The sequence below is a fragment of the Cebus imitator genome, unplaced genomic scaffold (assembly GCF_001604975.1).
Source record: "Cebus imitator isolate Cc_AM_T3 unplaced genomic scaffold, Cebus_imitator-1.0 Scaffold24, whole genome shotgun sequence".
Lineage (NCBI taxonomy): Eukaryota > Metazoa > Chordata > Mammalia > Primates > Cebidae > Cebus > Cebus imitator.
Genome location: NW_016107339.1, coordinates 8960744 through 8981834, shown reverse-complemented (window position 1 = coordinate 8981834; position 21091 = coordinate 8960744). Strand labels below are relative to the sequence as shown.

The following is a 21091-nucleotide window of genomic DNA, read 5'->3' as shown; positions in this document are numbered from 1 at the left end:
TTAGGAGAGACAGGGTTTCACCATATTGGCCAGGATGCTCTCGATCTCTTGACCTCGTGATCCGCCCACCTCGGCCTCCCAAAGTGCTGGGATTACAGGCCTGAGCCATGTGCCCAGCCAGCATCTTTATTTTATTCCAGTCTAGTCTGTCCCATTGGATTCCTTTTTGACCTGCTAACTGATTTCACAATATTCTAATGGATGAATTACAGCCCTTACCACTGCCCCAGAGAAAAGTGTAAACTTAGCACAGCAGGATTTGCCCAGGGGATGAGAAGTGGCGGGTGGTGGAGGGGAGTCCCCTTCAAGACATGGCAGCTGCTCACTCTCCAGCCTCCCCTCCAGCTGCTACCCACTAGCACTGCCGCAGCCCCACTGAGCTCCCGATCCCTGCAACACGCCATCCCGTTCCACTCCACCTTGTCTTTGCACTTGCTGTGCCCTCCAACTGGAATGCCTTCTGCCCAAGTTCTGACTCTTGGCTTTCCACCCCACAACCATTGGCCTTGCAAACCATCTTCATTCATTTTTCTTTTCTTTCTTTATTTTTTTTTTTTTAGACAGAGTCTCCTACTGTTGCCCTGGCTGGAGTGCAACGGCGCAATCTCGGCTCACTGCAACTTCTCTGCCTCCTGGTTCACTCGATTCTCCTGCCTCAGCTTCCCGAGTAGCAGGGACTACAGGCATGGGCCACTACACCTGCCTAATCTTTTGTGTGTTTTTGGTAGAGATAAGGTTTCACTATGTTGGCCAGACTGGTCTTGAACTCCTGACCTCATGATCCTTCCACCTCAGCCTCCCAAAGTATTACAGGCATTAGCCACTGTGCTCAGCGACCATCTTCATTTTTCAAAACCCAGCTTGTGTGTCACCTCTCCAAAGAAGGCTTTCTTACCAGTAAGTCACCTACAAAGAGTTAATCTACCCCTTGATACCCCCAAGCCCCTTATTATTTGGTATCGCAATTAATGTACTTAGCTGTCAGCTTCCCCTCCTACTCCATGAGCACCTCAAGGGGAGGAACACAGGGCCTCAGTTTCCTTATATATAAAATAGGAAAAACGCCGGGCGCGGTGGCTCAAGCCTGTAATCCCAGCACTTTGGGAGGCCGAGGCGGGTGGATCACGAGGTCAAGAGATCGAGACCATCCTGGTCAACATGGTGAAACCCCGTCTCTACTAAAAATACAAAAAATTAGCTGGGCATGGTGGCGCGTGCCTGTAATCCCAGCGACTCAGGAGGCTGGGGCAGGAGAATTGCCTCAACCCGGGAGGCGGAGGTTGCGGTGAGCCGAGATCACGCTGTTGCACTCCAGCCTGGGTAACAAGAGCGAAACTCCGTCTCAAAAAAAAAAAATAAATAAAATAAAATAAAATAGGAAAAACAATATGATTTCTTATTGTTTACACTCAATCAGTGTTTGTTCTGATGGCTTATCTACATATTTCTCTCCAACACATGGTAAGCACCTGGAGGGAAAATCCCCCTCAATGCTTTTTGTCCAAGTCTTGCTCACAGTAGCACTCCATAAATATTGACTTTAGTTGACAAGTCACCTGGAAATGCAGGCCAGTGTATCACCTCCATACCTGGCTAGTCTATAGAATTGTAATAATGAACAGGTCATTGAACATCTAGCCAAGTGTAACCTACTCAGAAATAGATGGCCTGAGAAAATCAAGCCTGCCACATCTACTTAAACTATTTGAGGCCAGGCACAGTAACTCATGCCTGTGATCCCAGCACTTTGGGAGGCTGAGTGGGGAGGATCACTTAAGGCCAAGAGTTCAAGGCCAGCCTGGGCAACAAAGCAAGACCTTATCTCTACAAAAAATAAAAACTAGCTAGGCATGGTGGCGTGCACCTGTAGTTCCAGCTACTTGGGAGGCTGAGGCAGGAGGATTGCTTGAGCCCAGAAGTGTGAGGCTGCAGTAAGCTGTGACACCACTGCACTCCAGCCTGGGTAACAGAGAAAGATCCTATCTCTAAAAAAATAAAAATTATTTGAGCAATTCAACAAACATGGCAAAGATAAACTTGTGGATTGATGTTTCTTAAGACTGCCAACCGGGTGCGGTAGCCCAGCCCAGTCCTTGGCTTTCTGACTGTTCTTTCAACTCTCCAGACTTGCTCCCCCTGCTTGGAACTTTGCATTTGCTTTCCTCTTTGCTCCGAGTGGCCTTCCCACAGATCTTCTCTGTCCTGTTAAGCATCACCTCCCCAGAGAGACAACCTTTGTCCAAAGGTCTCCTGGCTGCCTGCCTCCATTGAGTCATAAGCCTATTCCTGAACCAGTCAATCATGAGAGGATAGCATTACTAGGACTGGCAAAGTCTTGGTATTTGGAACCAAACTCTCTATGATATTACCCCGTCTTATTATCTTCAGAGCACCTATCACAGCTGAAATTATTATATAGATGTGCGTATTTTGTTGCTTATCATTGGTCTTCCCTCCTCAGAATGTAAGTTTTGTGAGAGTAGGAATTGATCTCTTTTCCTCACCTTTGTCACTCCAATATCTAGAACAGGACCTGATATATTTAGTATGAACTCAATAAAGATTTGTTGAACGAATCACTGACGAATAAAGATAAGATAGCACTTTGGACTTCCTCTCTTACCTGATTTATCACGTAGAACTTTAATGATTTCCCGACACGCTACCTTCTTGATGCAGGGCCAAGACTGCATTCTGCTTTTAATTTTTGCCTCACTTAGCACAATGCCTGGTATATAGTTGATAAGCACGTTTGGATGAATGAATAAATTTTGATGAATGAAAGAAAGTGTGAATGCATGTGTTTAGGAAACATAGGTGTGCTCCAGATGTCAGAAGGTGGAGAAGGTGGATGGTTATCGTACAAAGGTGACCAAATGCTAAATAAAATAATCCCAATCAGGCCAAAAAATGCAAGGGCTCCTCAGATCAAAGGGTGGGGTAGATGGGGTCAGGCTGAGGTCCAGGTAGCAGGGAGGAGGCTGGAGAGGAAGATGCGGGGGGCTGGGAAATCCTTGAAAGGAGCTGCAAAATGTTTATTTGCTGAATTGAGAGGACTCCTAATTGCTTGGGCACTTTTTCTTTTTCTTTCTTTTTTTTTTTTTTTAAGAGACGGGGTCTCACTACATTGCCCTGTAGTGACTAGCTCAGGCTGGTCTTGAGCTCCTGGGCTCAAGCGATCCTCCTGCCTTGGCCCCCTAAAATGTTGGGATTACAGGCATGAGCCACTGTGCCCAGCCACTGGGACACTTTTACAACTACTTTCTCCCCATGACTCTGAAAGGAATCCTTTATTTTCCCCAAAACTCCATTTGAGAAGCAGGCTGACTTCAAGTCCATTCGCCATCACATCATTCATATAATGTATCTTGTCAGTGCCACACTGTCAGGGGAAGAGAAATCAAACATACATTTTAAATAAGATGTCCTTCATGGGATACATTTCTGAAGAGAAGAGGCAGCCTTGGTAGGAGGCAGAAGGAGATTTTAAAAACGTGTAAAGTCTGGAAAAAAATTTGATTTTTAAATATCTTTAAAAATACGTAAGTTATTTCTGATAATCACCAAGTAATTATTTCTTTTTAAGCCCTTGCAGTACAGAAGATATCAAGTACTTTTTTTTTTTTTTTTGAGAGGGAATCTCTCTCTGTTGCCAGGCTAGAGTGCAGTGGCACAATCTCGGCTCACTGCAACCTCTGACTCCTGGGTTCAGGTGACAGTCTTTTACATATACACAAACACACACACACATCCACAAACACAGACATACAAATACACATATACAACATACACAAATATACATATTCACAAACACAAAACAGATACACAAACACACACACAGACACAACATACACAAATACAAACACACATAAACCCAGATATACAAATATACACACAGACACAACAGACAAAAATGCATACATTCACACACACCATCACAGATGCACAGGAGTACACAATCACACACCAAACACACATGCATAAAACCCTTGTTTCCTAGCAAACTAACACAGGAACAGAAAAAAAAATACTGCACGTTGTCCCTTACGAGTGGGAGCTAAATAAACACTGAGTGCATATGAACACGAAGAAGGGGACGACAGACATTGGGGCCTGCTAGAGGGTGGAAGGTGGGAGGAGGGCAAGGATTACGGAACTATGGAATCTGGCCAGGCGCCATGGCTCACAGCTGTAATCCCAGCACTTTGGGAGGCCAAGGCAGGTGAATCACTTGAGGTCAGGAGTTTGAGACCCACCTGGCCAACAGTAGTGATGAAACCCCATCACTACTAAAAATAAAAAAACTAGTGGGGTATGGTGGTGCATGCCTGTAATCCCAGCTACTTGGGAGACTGAGGCAGGAGAACCCCTTGAGCCCAGGGGGCGGAGGTTGCAGTGAGCTGAGATCATGCCACTGCACTCCAGCCTGGACGACAGAGTGAGACCCTGTCTGAAAAACAAAAACAAACAAACAAACACCAACTGTGGAATCCTAGCACTTTGGGAGGCTGAGGTGGGAGGATCACTTGAGCTCAGAGTTTAAAACCAGTGAGACCTTGTCACTACAAAAAAGAAGAAAAAAACTGCCTATTAAGTACTATGCTTTTTTTTTTTTTGAGACGGAATTTTGCTCCTTTCTCCCAGGCCGGAGTGCAGTGGCATGATCTCAGCTCACTGCAACCTCCTCTTCCCAGGTTCAAGCGATTCTCCTGCCTCTGGAGTAGCTGGGATTATAGGCGCCTGCCACCACGCCCAGATAATTTTGCATTTTTGGTAGAGACAGGGTTTCACCACATTGGCTAGGATGGTCTCGAACTCCTAACCTCAGTTGATTCACCCACCTCAGATTCCCAAAGGAGTACTATGCTTATTACCGGGGTGACTGACTAATCTGTACACCAAACCCCCATGACATGCAACTTACCTATACAAGAAATCTGCGCATGTGCCCTTGAATCTAAAATAAAATTAAAAATAAATAAATAATAAAAGGGGTAAACAAAACAAAAAAATTCCTTGTGAATGATACAAAATATGATCAGAGGCATTTGTGAAAATGATTTCCCAGGGAATAAAATCATAAGTTATTTGTGGGAAAAAAGTAAGCATTTAAATAAGTTCCTCTTTTACCAATAGCGAGAGGATGAAGTGGGAGGGAGGCTGGGAGCGCTTCCCTGCGCACCTTCCCTGTGTGTCTGGGAGTCAGGGTCTCAGTCCTTATCTCCAGGCAGCCTCCTCTGGGGCTGGTTCCCAGGACCCTTCGTAAAACCCTTGCTGGTGGGGAGAGTGATGCAGGGGGGTGGAGGGAAAAGCAAAGCTTTAGTCCATGTGTACAGACCAACAGTCTGAAGAGACTGAGGAGGCCAGGCACAGTGGCTTACACCTGTAATCCCAACACTTTGGGAGGCCGAGCCCAGAGGATCACAGGAGCCCAGGAGTTCACGACCAGCCCAGGCAACATAGCAAAACCCTGTCTCTACAAAAAAATGCAAAAATTAGCCAGGCAAGGTGACATACGCCTGTAATCCCAGCTACTCAGGAGGCCGAGGCGGGAGGATCACTTGAGCCTGGTACCACTGCACTCCACCTGGATGACACAGCAAACACATTTAAAAGATTAACAACAACAACAAAAAAATACAGAGGCTGGGTGTGGTGGCTCACGCCTGTAATCCCAGCACTTTGTGAGGCCAAGGCAGGTGGATCACGAGGTCAAGAGATGGAGACCAACCTGGCCAACATGGTGAAACCCCGTCTTTAAAAAGAAAAAAAATACACTGAAGAAAGGTAGCAATCCATGTGGGGAGGACTAGGGGCAGGCCAGAGAAATGGAGAATGAAGGTTGTAAGGTGAAAAGAAGTAAACCTCATGGAAACATTTACACATCTCGAACCAGTGGGGAGAAACTGACAGGGAATAAAGTTTGTCCTCCGTGGAACACTCCCATTAGAAATGATTAGCAGCTAAAGGCAGCCGCTGTCAGGTGGGAAAGTTACTGAAGAAATATTTGGTGGTTAGACACCTAACAGCAGAGGCGTGGGAAAGGGGAGACCCTCTTATCTTTGGGGAAGTTCCATGCCTGTTTGCTTCCTCTTGACACTATCGCCCCTGCACATAGCCCCTCCTGTCACCTTAGGTGGAAATGGCTGAAAAGAGTTACAGCTCTGCTACCCCAGGGGTACCTGCACCTTCTCACGCTCCCATCTTTTCTTTTCCTCCCTTCTTTCTTTTTTCTTTTCTTTCTTTCTTTTGAGACAGAGTCTCACTGTCACCCAGGCTGGAGTGCAGTGTTGTGATCTTGGCTCAATGCAACGTTTGCCTCCCAGGCTCAAGCGATCCTCCCACTTCAGACTTCGAAGTAGTTGGGATACAGGCACGAACCACCATGTTTGGCTAATTTTAAAATTTTTGTTTGTTTGTTTGTTTGTTTTTTGAGACGGAGTCTCACTCTGTTGCCCAGGCTGGAGGGCAGTGACGCCATCTCAGCCCACTGCAACCTCTGCCTCCCGGAGAATCAAGCGATTCTCCTGCCTCAGCCTCCTGAGTAGCTGGGACTACAGGCGCCACCATGCCCCACTAATTTTTGTATTTTTAGTAGAGATGGGGTTCTACCATATTGGCCAGGCTTGTCTCAAACTCCTGACCTTGTGATCCGCCCGCCTTGGCCTCCCAAAGTGCTGGGATTACAGGTGTGAGCCACTGCTCTTGGCCTAATTTTCAAATTTTTTGCAGAGATGAGGTTTTACTATATTGCCCAGGCTAGTCTCGAACTCCTGGGCTCAAGCTACCCTCCTGCCTCAGCTTCCCAAAGTGGTGGGATTATAGGCGTGAGCCACTGCACCTGGCCTTCCCCTGCTTTCTAAGGGCTAAATTATATTATCTTCTAGGACTTGGCTTAAAGGTTTTTCTCCTCCAGGAAGACTTCCCTGACTCTCTACCTCCGAGGCCCCCTCCTGTGGCCCCCAGTGCTTCCTCCAGCACCTATCGTCCTGTGTCCAAATGGCCCAAGTGGATTGGCCACTCACTGCGTTGGGAGCCCCTTCAAATGTGGGCTGTGTCTTGCTTCCCGGGTATTCCCCAATTCCTAACTCAGGGTCTGCAACACAGTAACAAACTGTATGAAGACAAGTAGGACGGAAGGCTGGGGACTCTTCACGGACTGACAGTGTCAGAGGTGGGTGACAGCGCTTAGAGTATTACTCTTCCCGGGGACACCTGCTCTGTTGGGAAGACCTGTTTTTCACTTGGTGAGGTGGAGCTGGGAGATGAAGCAGTGTTTCTAGTAGCAGCAACTGGTGCAAGGGAACAGGACTGGGAAAAAAGGAAAGGAATAAGGGGCTGAAATCGTATCCTTTGTGGGTATTTCCCTACCTGTATCTAGATTCTTCACTAGAGACTGCAGAATTGAATGAGAGAAGAAAGGAATAGAAACAGGAGGCTGAAAGAGCAGTAAGAATTTGCCCCACAGGCCGGGTGTGGCGACTCACGCCTGTAATCTCAGCACTTTGGGAGGCCGAGACAGGTGGATCACGAGGTCAAGAGTTCGAGACCAGCTGGCCAACATGGTGAAACCCTGCCTCTACTAAAAATACAAAAATTAGCCCAGCGTGGTGGGGAGCACCTGTAGTCCCAGCTATTCAGGAGGCTGAGGAAGGAGAATCGCTTGAACTCGGGAAGCAGAGGTTGCACTGAGCCCCAATGGTACCACTGCACTCCAGCCTGGGCGACAGAGACTCTGTCTCAAAAAACAAAAAAAAAACCCAGCTTTTCACAAGATGGCGCCGAAAGCGAAGAAGGAAGCTCCTGCCCCTCCTAAAGCCGAAGCCAAAGCGAAGCCTTTAAAGGCCAAGAAGGCAGTGTTGAAAGGTGTCCACAGCCACAGAAAAAAAGATCCACACGTCACCCACCTTCCAGCGGCCCAAGACACTGCGACTCCGGAGGCAGCCCAAATATCCTCGGAAGAGCGCACCCGGGAGAAACAAACTGGACCACTATGCTGTCATCAAGTTTCCGCTGACCACTGAGTCTGCCATGAGGAAGATAGAAGACAACAACACACTTGTGTTCATTGTGGATGTTAAAGCCAACAAGCACCAGATCCAACAGGCTGTGAAGAAGCTCTATGACATTGATGTGGCCAAGGTCAACACCCTGATTCGGCCTGATGGAGAGAAGAAGGCATATGTTCGACTGGCTCCTGATTACGATGCTTTGGATGTTGCCAACAAAATTGGGATCATCTAAAGTGAGTCCAGCTGGCTAATTCTAAATATATGTATATCTTTTCACCAAAAACAAAATGAAACAAAAAAAACCTGAGGGTCTATGTCTGTTCATTCCACAAATCTTTATCAAGCACCTGCTGCATACTAGGCATTGAACTAGGTGCTGGGAAAACATCAGTGGAGTAAACATGGTGCTCACATTTTTGGGGGATGGTGGGAGAGGCACCTGTATACAGTAAGTCAGGGGATAGTACATGTTATGAAAAAATGTAGCAGAATAAGTGGGAAAGAGACGCATAGGGTGGGGTAGATGGGCTTTCACACAGGTTGGTAGGGAAGGCCTCTCTGATGACCTTTGAGCAAGAGAGGAAGCTGGTGAATAGCTGGAATAAGAATCTTCCAGGCAGAAGGCATGGCGAGGGCAAAGGTCCTGAGGCCGGAGTGTGCTGGCTGTGTTAGGGTCACCGAAAGGAGGCCAGCGTGGCTGCGGCAGAGGGAGGCAGGGCAGACAAAGTGGTGACAAAGGAGATCAGAGGGTGGCAGGGGACTGGGTTATTTAGCAGCTGGCATGCCATGGTAAGGACTTGGGATTTCTACCCTGAGTGTGGTGGGGACCCCTGGCAGGTTAGGAGAGGAGGAGGAGGCACATGATCTGACTCCGGCTTCAACAGGACCCCTCTGATGGCTGGGCGGGGAACTGCCTGTAAAGGGAACACAGTGGCCTGGGGAGGCCAGTCAGGAGCTGCTATTGCAATAACCTGGGCAAGAGACGGTGCTGGCCTGGGCCAGGGAGGTGGCAGGAGAGGTGATACCAAGTGCTTGGATCTGGATCTATATTGAAGGGTGGGCTGATGGGGAGTGTGGAGGGGTTAGATACAGGCTGAGAGGAAGAGAGGACCCAAGGATGCCTGCTGGGTCTTTAACTTGAGCAATGGAAGGGTAGAGGTGGCAAAGACTGGGCAAAGTTAGGGCAGGTGATGAGAGAAAATCAGGAGTGTGGATTGGGATACACTCCTCAATTTTTTTTTTGAGATGCAGTTTTGCTCTTGCTGCCCAGGCTGGGGTGCAATGGTGCAATCTTGGCTCACCGCAACCTTCACCTCCCAGGTTCAAGTGATTCCCCTGCCTCAGCCTCCTGAGTAACTGGGATTACAGGCACCCACTATCATGCCCAGGTAATTTTTATATTTTTAGTAGAGATGGAGTTTCACCATGTTGGCCAGTCTGGTCTCGAACTCCTGACCTCAGGTGATCTGCCTGCCTTGGCCTCGAAAAGTGCTGGAATTACAGGTGAGAGCCACCACGCCTGGCTACACTCCTAAATTTTAAGAAAACTTTAAAAAAAATGTTTATATTAGTTAGATGTGGTGGCACGCCTGTATTCCCAGCTACTCAGGAGGCTGAGGTGAGGTTAGCTTGAGCGTAGAAGTTCAAGGCTGCAGTGAGCTGGGATTGCATCACTGCATTCCAGCCTGGGTGACACGATGCAACCTTGTCTCTAAAAAGCAAATAAACGCTGCCGGGTGTGGTGGCTCACACCTGTAATCCAAGCACTTTGGAGGTAAGGACTTGGGATTTCTGCCCTGACCTCTGAGCAAGAGAGGAAGCTGGTGAATAGCTGGAGTAAGAATCTTCCAGGCAGAAGGCATGGCGAGGGCAAAGGTCCCGAGGCTGGAGTGTGCTGGCTGTGTTAGGGTCACCGAAAGGAGGCCAGCGTGGCTGCAGCAGAGGGAGGCAGGGCAGACAAAGTGTTGACAAAGGCCAAGGCGGGCAGATCACCTGAGGTCAGGAGTTCAAGATCAGCCTGACCAACATGGTGAAACCCCATCTTCAAAAAAAAATAAATAAAATAAAATAAAAGCAATAAACATCCTGAGTGAGACCCTGAGAAAATCTGAGTCAGGGAATGAGGTAAGTTGTTTTTGGACTCCTTACTACAAAAACGAAGACAAAATAAATGTGCTGTCTTAAGCCGCTAATTTTGGGGTAATTTGTTATGCAATAATAGGTAACTAGTACATGTCACATTTCTACAAACATGTCTCTACATACAACAGTGGCCGCCCCAAAACGTATGCTGGCTGGGTATGGTGGCTTATGCCTATACTCTCAGCACTCTGGGAAGCCAAGGTGGGAGAATTGCCTGAAGCCAGGAGTTCAAGACCAGCCTCGGCAGCATAGGGAGACCCTGTGTTGTATTTAAAAAACAACAACAGAAAGAGTTGTGTAGGGGAGGATCTGTTTCCAAGCTCCCTCGTGGGACTGTTGGTAGGATTCCGTTCCTCACAGGCTCTTGGCTGGCAACCTCTGATCTTGGTGGTATGAGCCTTTCCATAAGGACATTCTCAACATGGCAGCCAGCTTCCCTCAGAGGGCGCACAGCACTGATGCCATCGTCTTTCTGTAACCTAACCTTGGAAAGGACACCCCATTGCTTTTGCTATGTTCCCTGTGCTAGAAGAGGCTCACTGGGTCCTGCCCACATCTCAGAAGAGGCAATGAATGTGAACATCAGTTGGCATGGATCTTCGGGAACCACGTTAGAGCTGTCTACCACATCAAGGAAGCGACTGCATAAGCAAAGCCAGGGTTAGAGGGAAGGTCCGGGCTGAAGATACCTATGGGGTTTAGTGGTGGGCCTGGACCAGGTGAGCTGGGAGCCAGGGAGACAGAGAAGGACTGAGCCGGGGGCACTCCAATGTTTGGAGCTAAGGAAGATGAGGAGAGGTCAGCAAAGGAGACGGAGCAGAAGGGGCCAGTGCGGCAGGGGAGGGATGGAGAGAGAGGCACAGGAGCTGCCAGAGACACCTGTTGGCAGGAGAGAGGGATCAGCAGTCGAAGGCCACTGCAGGACAGGTGAGCAAAGGCGGAGAACTGACCACCGGCTTGAGCAGTGTGGAGATGGCCTTGACAAGAGCAGTCCCAGGGGAGTGGAGGAAGTGAAACCCAACTGGACGGGTTCTAGAGAGAACAGGAGACCAGGAAGTGAAGGCAGAGGCAACCATGCTTTGGAAGAGTCTTGGTAGAGAGGATAGCACAACCTTGCATTTGAGCGTCTTCAGCTTTCTCAACTCAAGTAACTCTCGGTTGAGCTGATTCTTGGATCTCTGCTTCTCCCTACACTTCTTCAACACGCAGGTTTCCTCAGCGTTGCCCAGTCCACCTCCCACCCCAGCAACCTGAACCGGGATGGTTCAGAACCCAGAAGTCTGCCCATGTTTTATATTTTATTTTGCGTTTCTGGTACTAGCAAGTCACAATCAGACTAGACATGCCTTGTGAGACTGGGGCAGAGACACACATTAGTTCCCAGTCATTAGCTGGAAGCTCCGTAAATCCAAATCAGCTACCCTTAGAGCATCTGGCTTTGGGCTAAGCAAAAGCTTGTTACTGACTGCCATCTTGTGGTCATTTGGGGAACTGGCCCAGGTTCAAATCAGGGTGGTGGAAAGAGTTGAGTGGATTGTAGGACAGTACCTGGCGCTGAGGGTTCAGGAAAAGCGAACTACTCTCATTGTGCTCAATAGTTTGGAGGAGTATGGCCCAAACAAACAAACATATCTCTTGCCTTCACTCCCAACATTTTTCAAGGGAAAAGAAACTACCCTAAAAGGAGGTGCTTCCTTTTTATCTTGGTAAAAGTAAAACTGAATCAGGGAGCAAAGTAAGACTTTCATGTATGAAGTCAGATGATGAGATGCAAGTCCTGCTTTTGCCACTATGTGACTTTGATCTTATCACCGAAGCCCAGTGAGCCTCAGTTTCATCAGACCATAAAATGGGAGCATTAGGATGAAGACTGCACAAGTGGTGAATGTGAACAGCTCTCAGGAAAAGTGGCGTTCCTAGTTCAAGGTAATGGCCTGCCAGCTCTCAACACTGGGGTGTGTTGCTTTTCAATAGTGTCTCTCAACTAGGAGCAATTTTGCCCCACCCCCACCCCACCCCAGGGGATATTTGACAATGCCTGAAGATATCTTTTGGGGTTCTTTTTGGTTTTCAAAGTGTTGAGCCTGTGTTTTTGTTTTTGTTTTGAGATGGAGTCTGGCTCTGTCACCCAAGCTGGAATGTAGTGGTACAATCTCGGCCCACTGCAAGATCCACTTCCTGGGTTCAAGCAATTCTCCTGCCTCAGCTTTCCGAGTAGCTGGGACCACAGGCACCTGCCACTACAGCCAGCTAAGTTTTGTATTTTTAGTAGAGGCAGGGTTTCGCTGTGTTGGCCAGGCTGGTCTCGACCTCCTGACCTTAAGTGATCCATCCACCTTGGCCTCCCAAAGTGCTGGGATTCCAGGTGTGAGCCACCTCACCCAGCCAATCCTGTTTTACTATCTGACTTGAAACCTAGATAATCCACCAGCCCAGGAGGGAATGGGTGGGCTTAATCCCCTGGAGATATTTTTGGTTGTGACAGCATGGGGGACAGACAGATGCTCCCAGTGAATAGTGGGTAAAGATCAGGGATGTTGCTAAACATTCTACAGTGCAAAGGAGAGCCCCCCCACAGGACAGAATTATCCAGTCCAGAATGTCAATAGTGCTTCAGCTGAGAAATCCTGGCACTTTTTCTTTTCTTTTCTTCTTTTCTTTTCTTTTCTTTTCTTTTCTTTTCTTTTCTTTTCTTTTCTTTTCTTTTTTAAATAAAGACGGGGTTTCACCATGTTGGCCAGGCTGGTCTCAAACTCCCGACCTCAGGTGATCTGCCCACCTTGGCCTCCAAAATGCCTGGATTAAGGCGTGAGCCACCACGCCCAGCCTCTGGCACTTTCTTAAATGGGGATTCTTCTTGCTATGTTATTGTGAACCAACATGAGGAACTGCTTTCTGAAAAGTATGAGGGAAGCAGGGTGAGGCATGACTCTGGAAAGGGGTCTTTTCAATGGGGTATTTTCTTTTCTTTTTTTTTTTGAGACAGAGTTTCGCTCTTGTTACCCAGGCTGGAGTGCAATGGCCCGATCTTGGCTCACCGCAATTTCCACCTCCTGGGTTCAAGCAATTCTCCTGCCTCAGCCTCCTGAGTAGCTGGGACTACAGGCACTCGTCACCATGCCCAGCTAATTTTTGTATTTTTAGTAGAGACAGGGTTTCACCATGTTGACCAGGATGGTCTCGATCTCTTGACCTCGTGATCTACCCGCCTTAGCCTCCCAAAGTGCTGGGATTATAGGCATGAGCCACCGCGCCCTGCCCAGTGGGGTCTTTTCTAAAGTGAATCTTCAGAAGGCTGTGCTCTCCAATAGGGTAGTTTTTTGTTTGTTTGTTTGTTTGTTGTTTTTTTTCTTTTTTGAGACAGAGTTTCACTTCTGTTGGCCAGGCTGGAGTGCAATGGTGTGATCTCAGCGCACTGCAACCTCCGCCTTCTGGGTTCAGGTGATTCTTCTGCTTCAGCCTCTCGAGTAACTGGGATTACAGGCACCCGCCGCCATGTGCAGCTAATTTTTGTATTTTTAGTAGAGGCGGGGTTTTACCCTGCTGGCCAGGCTGGTCTCGAACTCCTGTCCTCAAGTGATCCACCCACCTCAGCCTCCCAAAGTGCTGGGATTACAGGCGTGAACCACTGTGCTGGGCTGATAGGCTAGTCTTGAGCCAACCCTACATAGTTATTGAAACGGAAATTGGCCAAAATGGAATAAAATTTAAAATTTGGTTAAATTATTGGTTTGTAATAGTCACATTCTAAGTGCTCAGTTGCCACATATGGCTAGTGGCCAGCACAGATAGAGAACATTTCCATCAGCACAGGAAGTTCTGTTGGGCAATACTGCTCCAAAGGACTCAGCAGAACGGGCATCTGTGGGTCAACCCATAAAGGAAAAACTAAAAACTAAGGAACTGCACAAGAGAGGGGACTGTGAGAGGCAAAAACAGACACCAGTGAGACAGCTAAGTAAGCACAAGGCCACATATATCATTAACTACTAAAACAAGTCACACCACACATCTGTACAATAATTAATCCACACAACCCGCCCTCTCCCAAGGATCATTCCACAGTGCATAAAACTCAAAAGCCCTGACAAACCAAGCAGCATCAACAGAAGACTGGCGGGGCAGGGAGGGTTCCGTTGCTGAGGAGCACCGTTCGCTCCCACCTTTCCCGGCAGGGGTCAGTTTCACTTCTGGTACAACATTCTCCAAGGGACAGGTAGTCTTAAGTTCACTGCACTGGTGGAGGAGGACCTGGGGCGGGCTGCCTTTTTCACAGCTGGGAGCTCCTGGTAAAGGCTGTACGCATGCTTGAAGATGAAGGGCAGACAGAAAAAGTGCAGGAGCATGTGTGAGATTTGGAAAATCAGGTACAAGTGACTCAGCTGCTTAAACTCATCTTTGATGATATTGTTGAGGAGCAGGACTATGGAGAAGTTGATGAACTCATAAGTGATGATCCACATGGCATAGATCAGCAGCCCCTGGAAGATATTATTATAGATACAATAAAGGAGGAAGCAGCTGATGACGATGGTGGTGAGGGAGAGGGCAGTGCTGATCTCAGCCCTGTGGAACAGGATCCAAGTGACTAGCTTCAACTTTGAGTCCGTGTAGATGCTGAACTTGTCCTCAGAGCCAATGTGTGTAGTCTGATTCAGGTCAAAGATGAAGAACTGGATGGTGTTGAGGACAGAGAAGATGCCCACCACGAGGGAGACCATCCTGGCATTCATTTTATCCTTGTTTTACCAGAGCACCTCCTGCAGGAAGAAAATCATGCAGACATGTGACAAGACGGCAGAGCTAGCCTTAGGTATAAATAGGAGCGCTAACAGCAATGATGGTATGTGGACAGGCAATGGGCTGGAAGTTAAGGAACATGGGGGCTGGCCCCTGCTCTGACCTAACTAGCTAGATGTGACCACATCATGGGGAAATGGATGTATCACTGGCCTGGGACTCTCCTAAGTACCTTCCAGTTCTGCTGTTCCAGCTCCAGCTTTCCAGCTTTGCTCTAAAGCGGCAGAGAGTGCTCCTGTTGATGATGTAGGTTTGTGGAACTCAGAGGCTCCTGTGTTGGGAATAAGGATGGTACAAACTCCATCTGGGGAGTTTGCTTCTCTGAAGTCAGAAAACTCATGGCTCCTCAAAGGCTTGGAATTGTCCCTGACATCCCCCCGGCCCCGCTACTCTTTCCTTCCAAGCCCTTAGAAATTTCCCTGCTTCGCTCCCTGGGCATGGCCCAGCCTTGTCCCAAGTCACAGGGTTTGGCCAGCAGGAGTGGGTGGAGGTTTATGGATCCAGGTAAGACTTACTGTCTTCTATGTCTGGGGGCCAAGATGCCTTAATGATAAGCCACCGTTGTGCTGGTGAAGGCTCAGCAGGCAGACCTCCAGCTGCAACCTAGGTTAGACCTGAACTCTAGAGGTCAGCTCCAGGTAAGAGGCAGGAACCTGGTGCCCAGGCAGACCCTGCGGAGGGCATGTTGATAACAGAGGGCCCAAGGCTGGGATAGGCTAGACCCCAGCACACACCTTCCTCCACAGCCTGAATCTCCTTACTGGCTCCCAATTCAGAGAACTCTTGAGCAAACCTCTCTCCTCTTCATTCACCACACTGGCAAGCTACTTCTGTTATGGGGCAAAGGAAGGGGCACAATCACACATGAGGAGAGCACAGGGCTGTCCTCTGGCCGACCAATTTCCAGTGGGGGACAGCTTGTTAGAAGCCTCCCTTCCTTCCTTCCGTCCGTCCTTCCTTCCTTCCTTCCTTCCTTCTTTCCTTCCCCCTTCCCTCCCTCCCTCCCTTCTCTTTTTTTTCTTTTCTTTGTTTCTTTCTTTCTTTGTTTCTTTCTTTCTGTGTTTCTTTCCTTCCTTCCTTCTTTCTTTCTTTCTTTCTTTCTTTCTTTCTTTCTTTCTTTCTTTCTTTCTTCTTTCTTTCTCTCTCTCTCTCTCTCTCTCTCTCTCTCTCTCTCTTTCTCTTCAGACTCTTGCTCTGTCACTCAGGCTGGAGTGCAGTGGTGTGATCTTGACTCACTGCAACCTCCGCTTCCCAGGTTCAAGCGGTTCTCCTGCCTCGACCTCACAAGTAGCTGCGATAACAGGCATGCACTATCATGCCCAGCTAATTTATTTATTTTTAGAGGAGACAGGGTTACGCTATGTTGGCCAGGCTGGTCTTGAACTCCTGACCTCAAGTGATCTGCCCACCTCAGCCTCCCAAAGTGCTGGGATTATAGTCATGAGCCACCATGGCCGGCCATCTCCAGAACTTTTTCATCATCCCTATCAAAGATTCTGTATCCATTAAACATCAACTCCCCATTCCCCTCTTCCCCTGGTCCTTGCTAACTATTTTTCTGGCTGCCTCTGTGAATTTGACTGCTCTAGGTCCCTCACATAAGTGGAATCATACAACATTTGTCCTTTGGTATCTGGCTTACTTCACCTAGCATAATGTTTTCCAGATTCATCTCAAATTTCTTATACTTTATTCCCCACCATCCTCCCAACCCTGTGTGACTCCAAATCTCCAGATACACAAACCTCTCAGTGCTCCCTAGAACCTGGAGGGCCCAGGAGGGAGACAGCGTGTTGCCTGGTGGCTAGCTGCACTGTTACTTCCCCGTCTGCACAACAAAATCTCACCTCTGCCCAGTTCACAGGGCAGCTGCCAGAGCAGCCACTAACCATGGGGTATTTGCCTGAATTATCCAAAAATTGGGCCTCGAACCACACAGTTTTCTTCCTTTGCTCTATGTCCATGTTGCAAGTTTCAAGGAAATGTCTATATAAACTCCACGGGTGTCCACAGCTCTGCTGCGCCAGCCTTGGTCCCCATCCTTGGCACCTCTCTCCTGGGTCACTATAATAACGACCTGACTTCTCTTTCTGCCACTGCCTCTAGTACATTCTATTCATTCAACACTCACACAGCAAACATCTATTGAGTATCTACTAGGTGCTGGGGTCTGAGCTTGGTACTGGAGATAGACAGGTAAACATACTATCGTGGAAGCTGGACAAATTAAAAAAACAAAAACTTTTTTTAATTAAGAAAAAAGAATACTCATGATGGGCGGATCACAAGGTCAGGAGTTCAAGGCCACCCTGGCCAACATGGTGAAACCCCATCTCTACTAAAAATACAAAAATTAGCTGGGCATAGTGGCATGCGTCTGTAATCTCAGCTACTCAGGAGGCTGAGGCAGGAGAACTGCTTGAACCCGGGAGGCGGAGGTTGCAGTGAACCGAGATCACACCACTACTGCACTCCAGCCTGGGCTACAGAGCAAGACTCCGTCTCAAAAAAAAAAAAAAGAAAGAAAAAGGAAAACAGGAAACTTACAATGCAGTGTGATAAATGTGGTAAAGAAAGAGATGGCTTAGTGTTGTCAAGATGTCACAATGAGAGAGATGAAAATCATCGGATGAGAAGCAGGGGAGGCTTTCTGGAGGTGGCAATAGCTGAGCTTAGTTCTTTTTTGTTTTGTTTTTTGTTGTTGTTGTTTATTTTTTAGCCTTTTTCTTAGCTGAGCTTGGGTCTTAAAGGACCAGGGCATTAACTAAGCAGAAAAAGGAGGGCTTTCACCACCAGCAAAGGGGACAGCATCCAGGCAGGCACAGGGACAGGCAACGGCCATTTTGGAAACAGCAAGTTTGGTGTGCCTTGAGCAGAGGGGAAGGCTGTATAGGTTGGCAGGGGCCAGATCAGGAAGGAAGCTTACCCACTACCAGCCATGTGGATGTTTCTCTGAAAGGCAAAGGAGAGGGTCTTCAGGATGTGTGTGTGTGTGTGTGTGTGTGTGTGTGTGTGATGTGTATGAGTGCGTGTGTGTGTGAGAGAGAGACAGACAGACAAACAGGCAGGCAGGCAGGCAGACATAACCAGATTTGCAGTTTATTTATTTACTTATTTATTTTTGAGACAAGGTCTCACTCTGTTGCCCAGGCTGGAGTGCAGTGGCACAATTACGACTCACTGCAACCTCCACATCCAAGTTCAAGCGATTCTCCTGCTTCAACCTCCCAAGTAGCTGGAATTACAGGCGCCCGCCACCACGCCCACCTAATTGTTGTAGTTTTAGTAGAGAAGGGGTCTCACCATGTTGGCCAGGCTGGTCTTGAACTCCTGACCTCCACTGGTCTGCCCACTTTGGCCCCAAAAGCATTAGGATTACAGGCGTGAGCCACTGTGCCTGGCCATATTTGCATTTTAGAAAAATCTTAATTGCTGCTTTGAGGATCATGGATCAGAAAGGGAGCAAAGGTGGAGGTAGGCAGAGCAGTTGAGAGGCTACAGAAGGTAATGAGGTGAAGCAAGGCAGCAGAGGGATGTTGGGGGACAGATTTGGGGTCTGGGGCTGTGGGAGAAGGAGCCTGGATGAGCACCTGGATGGAAGACACGGAGGTGAGGAGCACAGGGGCAGAAGCGCACTTAGGATGGGAGTGGGGAAGACAGTGATGAGGACAGCTTGGCAAATGGTGACTGCTATGGTTTGACTGTTTGTCTGCCCAAAATTCATGTTAAAACTTAATCCCTAATGCAACAGCATTAAAATGTGGTGCCTTGAGGAGGTGATTAAATTGTAAGAGCAGAGCCCTCATGAATGGATAAGCGACCTTATAAGGGGACAGGAGGGAACTAGCGAGTTTCTTTTGCTTCTCCATCCCTTCTGCCATGTAAGGACGGTGTTTCTGCCTTTTGGACGACACAGAAAGAAGGCACCGTCTTGGAAGCAGAGTGAGCAGGCCCTTACCAAGCCATATGGTCACCTCAGAGAAAGGCCAAGTCAGGCTTCCAACAAGCTGTCCCCCATTGGAAATTGGTTGGCCAGAGGACTGACCTGTGTTCTCCTCATGTGTGATTGTGCCCCTTCCTTTGCCCTATAACAGAAGTAGGTCCCCAGTGTGGTGAATGAGGAGGAGAGGGGTTTGCTCAGGAGTTCTCTGAACTGGGAGCCAGTAAGAAGGAGATTCAGGTTGTGGAGCAAGGTGTGTGCTGGGGTCCGGGCCCTCTGTTATCAACATGCCCTCCGCAGGGTCTGCCTGGGCACCAGGTTCCTGCCCCCTGCCTTGAGCTGACGTCTAGAGTTCATGTTGACTCTCACTTTTTAAAATCAGATCATTGATTTTCTTGAATAGATACTTCACTTGCTGTATGCCATTGGGGACATTTCCAGATCCCTTACAGGTTTGTTTTAAAAATAATTTTCAGCGGTTTCACTGGGGAGCAGTTCCATGGATTTCCTTGTGCTGTCATATTGGAAGTTGAACTTCCTATAATGTTTGGTGACATAAATTTAACCTTTTTAAAAAATGCAATGTATGTCCATTTAAATGGATATAAATTTGCATGGGTGAAGAAAGGAGAGGGGCAATAGGGAGAGAAGTTTTATAATTTACCTCAGCATGACTATTAGCATCTTTGTATATTTTAATCCAAAGAAAGCAAAGACTAAGAATCAAAGATTGGCGAGTCCCGATTGCTGTGATGTTATGGTCCGTCATGAATGATCTGTGGAATATTACCTGTCTCTTTATCATATATTAAAATTATAACCATCTTTCAAGACATATCAAATCCTGTCACTTTAGTGAAGCCATTTGTGATCACTGCAGTCGGTGCAGACTTCTTCCCCAGTCTGGTCCTTTAAAAAAAACTCCTCTCACAATTGTAGTTTCTTTGACTTACCTTTGCCTTCACAAATAGAATATTTTATTTTATTTTATTTTATTTTTTTATTTTTGAGATGGAGTTTCGCTCTTGTTACCCAGGCTGGAGTGCAATGGCACAATCTCGGCTCACCGCAACCTCCGCCCCCTGGGTTCAGGCAATTCTCCTGCCTCAGCCTCCTGAGTAGCTGGGACTACAGACACACGCCACCATGCCCAGCTAATTTTTTGTAGTTTTAGTAGAGATGGGGTTTCACCATGTTGACCAGGATGGTCTGGATCTCTTGACCTCGTGATCCACCCGCCTCGACCTCCCAAAGTGCTGGGATTACAGGCTTGAGCCACCGCGCCCGGCCACAAATAGAATATTTTAAATGTCTCCTCTTTGAGAAGGAAAACATATGAAATTAGACATTCAAATCTCTCTTTGAGAAGACAATCCATTTGGATTACAGAATTACTATAAATCAATTATTTATATACATTTTGTTTATCTGAGTACTCCACAGTGTAGATTGCTCCAAAATATTTACAACACCTTGTAAACTAACTATCCTAGTTGGGCCAAAATCAAGCATTCTCATTCGTATTGCAGTGTGCTATATTTTATTCCTTCTCTTGAGTTTTTAGTCACTTGAAGGTTCTTGATATCCATTGACCAAGTAGATAAAAATCCTCAAAAGTAGAGTGAGCTGTCTTTAATCTTTTAAAAAATATAATTCCTAGGCCGGACGCGGTGGCTCACGCCTGTAATCCCAGCACTCTGGGAGGCTGAGGCAGCCTTATCACTCGAGGTCGGGAGTTCAAGACCAGCCTGACCAACACGGTGAAACCCCGTCTTTAAAAAAAAAAAAAAAATATATATATATATATATAAAATTCTAAATGCTGGCTTGGATAGATGTAAGTGTTTGTGACACATATTTCATATAATTGTAGGAAGTCATAAAACATAGTTAGTATAGAAAATAGTAATAGTTAATTAATTTTTCTACCAGGCATGGTGTCTCATGCCTGTAATCCTAGCACTTTGGGAGGCTGAGGTGGTCAGATCGCTTGAGGTCAGGAGTTTGAGACTGGCCTTGTCAACATGGTGAAACCCTGTCTCTACTAAAAATACAAAAAATAGCCAGGTGTGGTGGTGCACACCTGTAATCCCAGCTATCGGAAGGCTGAGGCAGGAGAATTGCTTGAACCCGGGTGGCAGAGGTTGCAGTGAGCTGAGATCACACCACTACACTCCAGTTTGGCGATAGAGCAAGA

At 47.5% G+C, this 21091-nt stretch overlaps 1 protein-coding gene across 2 annotated transcripts in view; it reads right to left on the bottom strand.

Moving 5' to 3' along the window:
* Positions 1–14102: 14102 nt before the first annotated feature.
* TMEM217 (transmembrane protein 217) overlaps positions 14103–21091 on the bottom strand; it is a 53995-nt gene continuing 47006 nt past the window's right edge. The window contains exons 2-3 of one of the 2 annotated variants that reach the window (XM_037736239.1): positions 17086–17171; positions 14103–14914 (exon numbers count right to left, since the gene is read on the bottom strand). In XM_037736239.1, coding sequence (XP_037592167.1) covers positions 14339–14887 — 549 coding nt within the window. In that variant the 5' untranslated portion in view covers positions 14888–14914; positions 17086–17171 and the 3' untranslated portion in view covers positions 14103–14338. The remainder of the gene's footprint in view (positions 14915–17085; positions 17172–21091) is intronic. The other variant, XM_017522567.2, reaches the window with a different exon arrangement.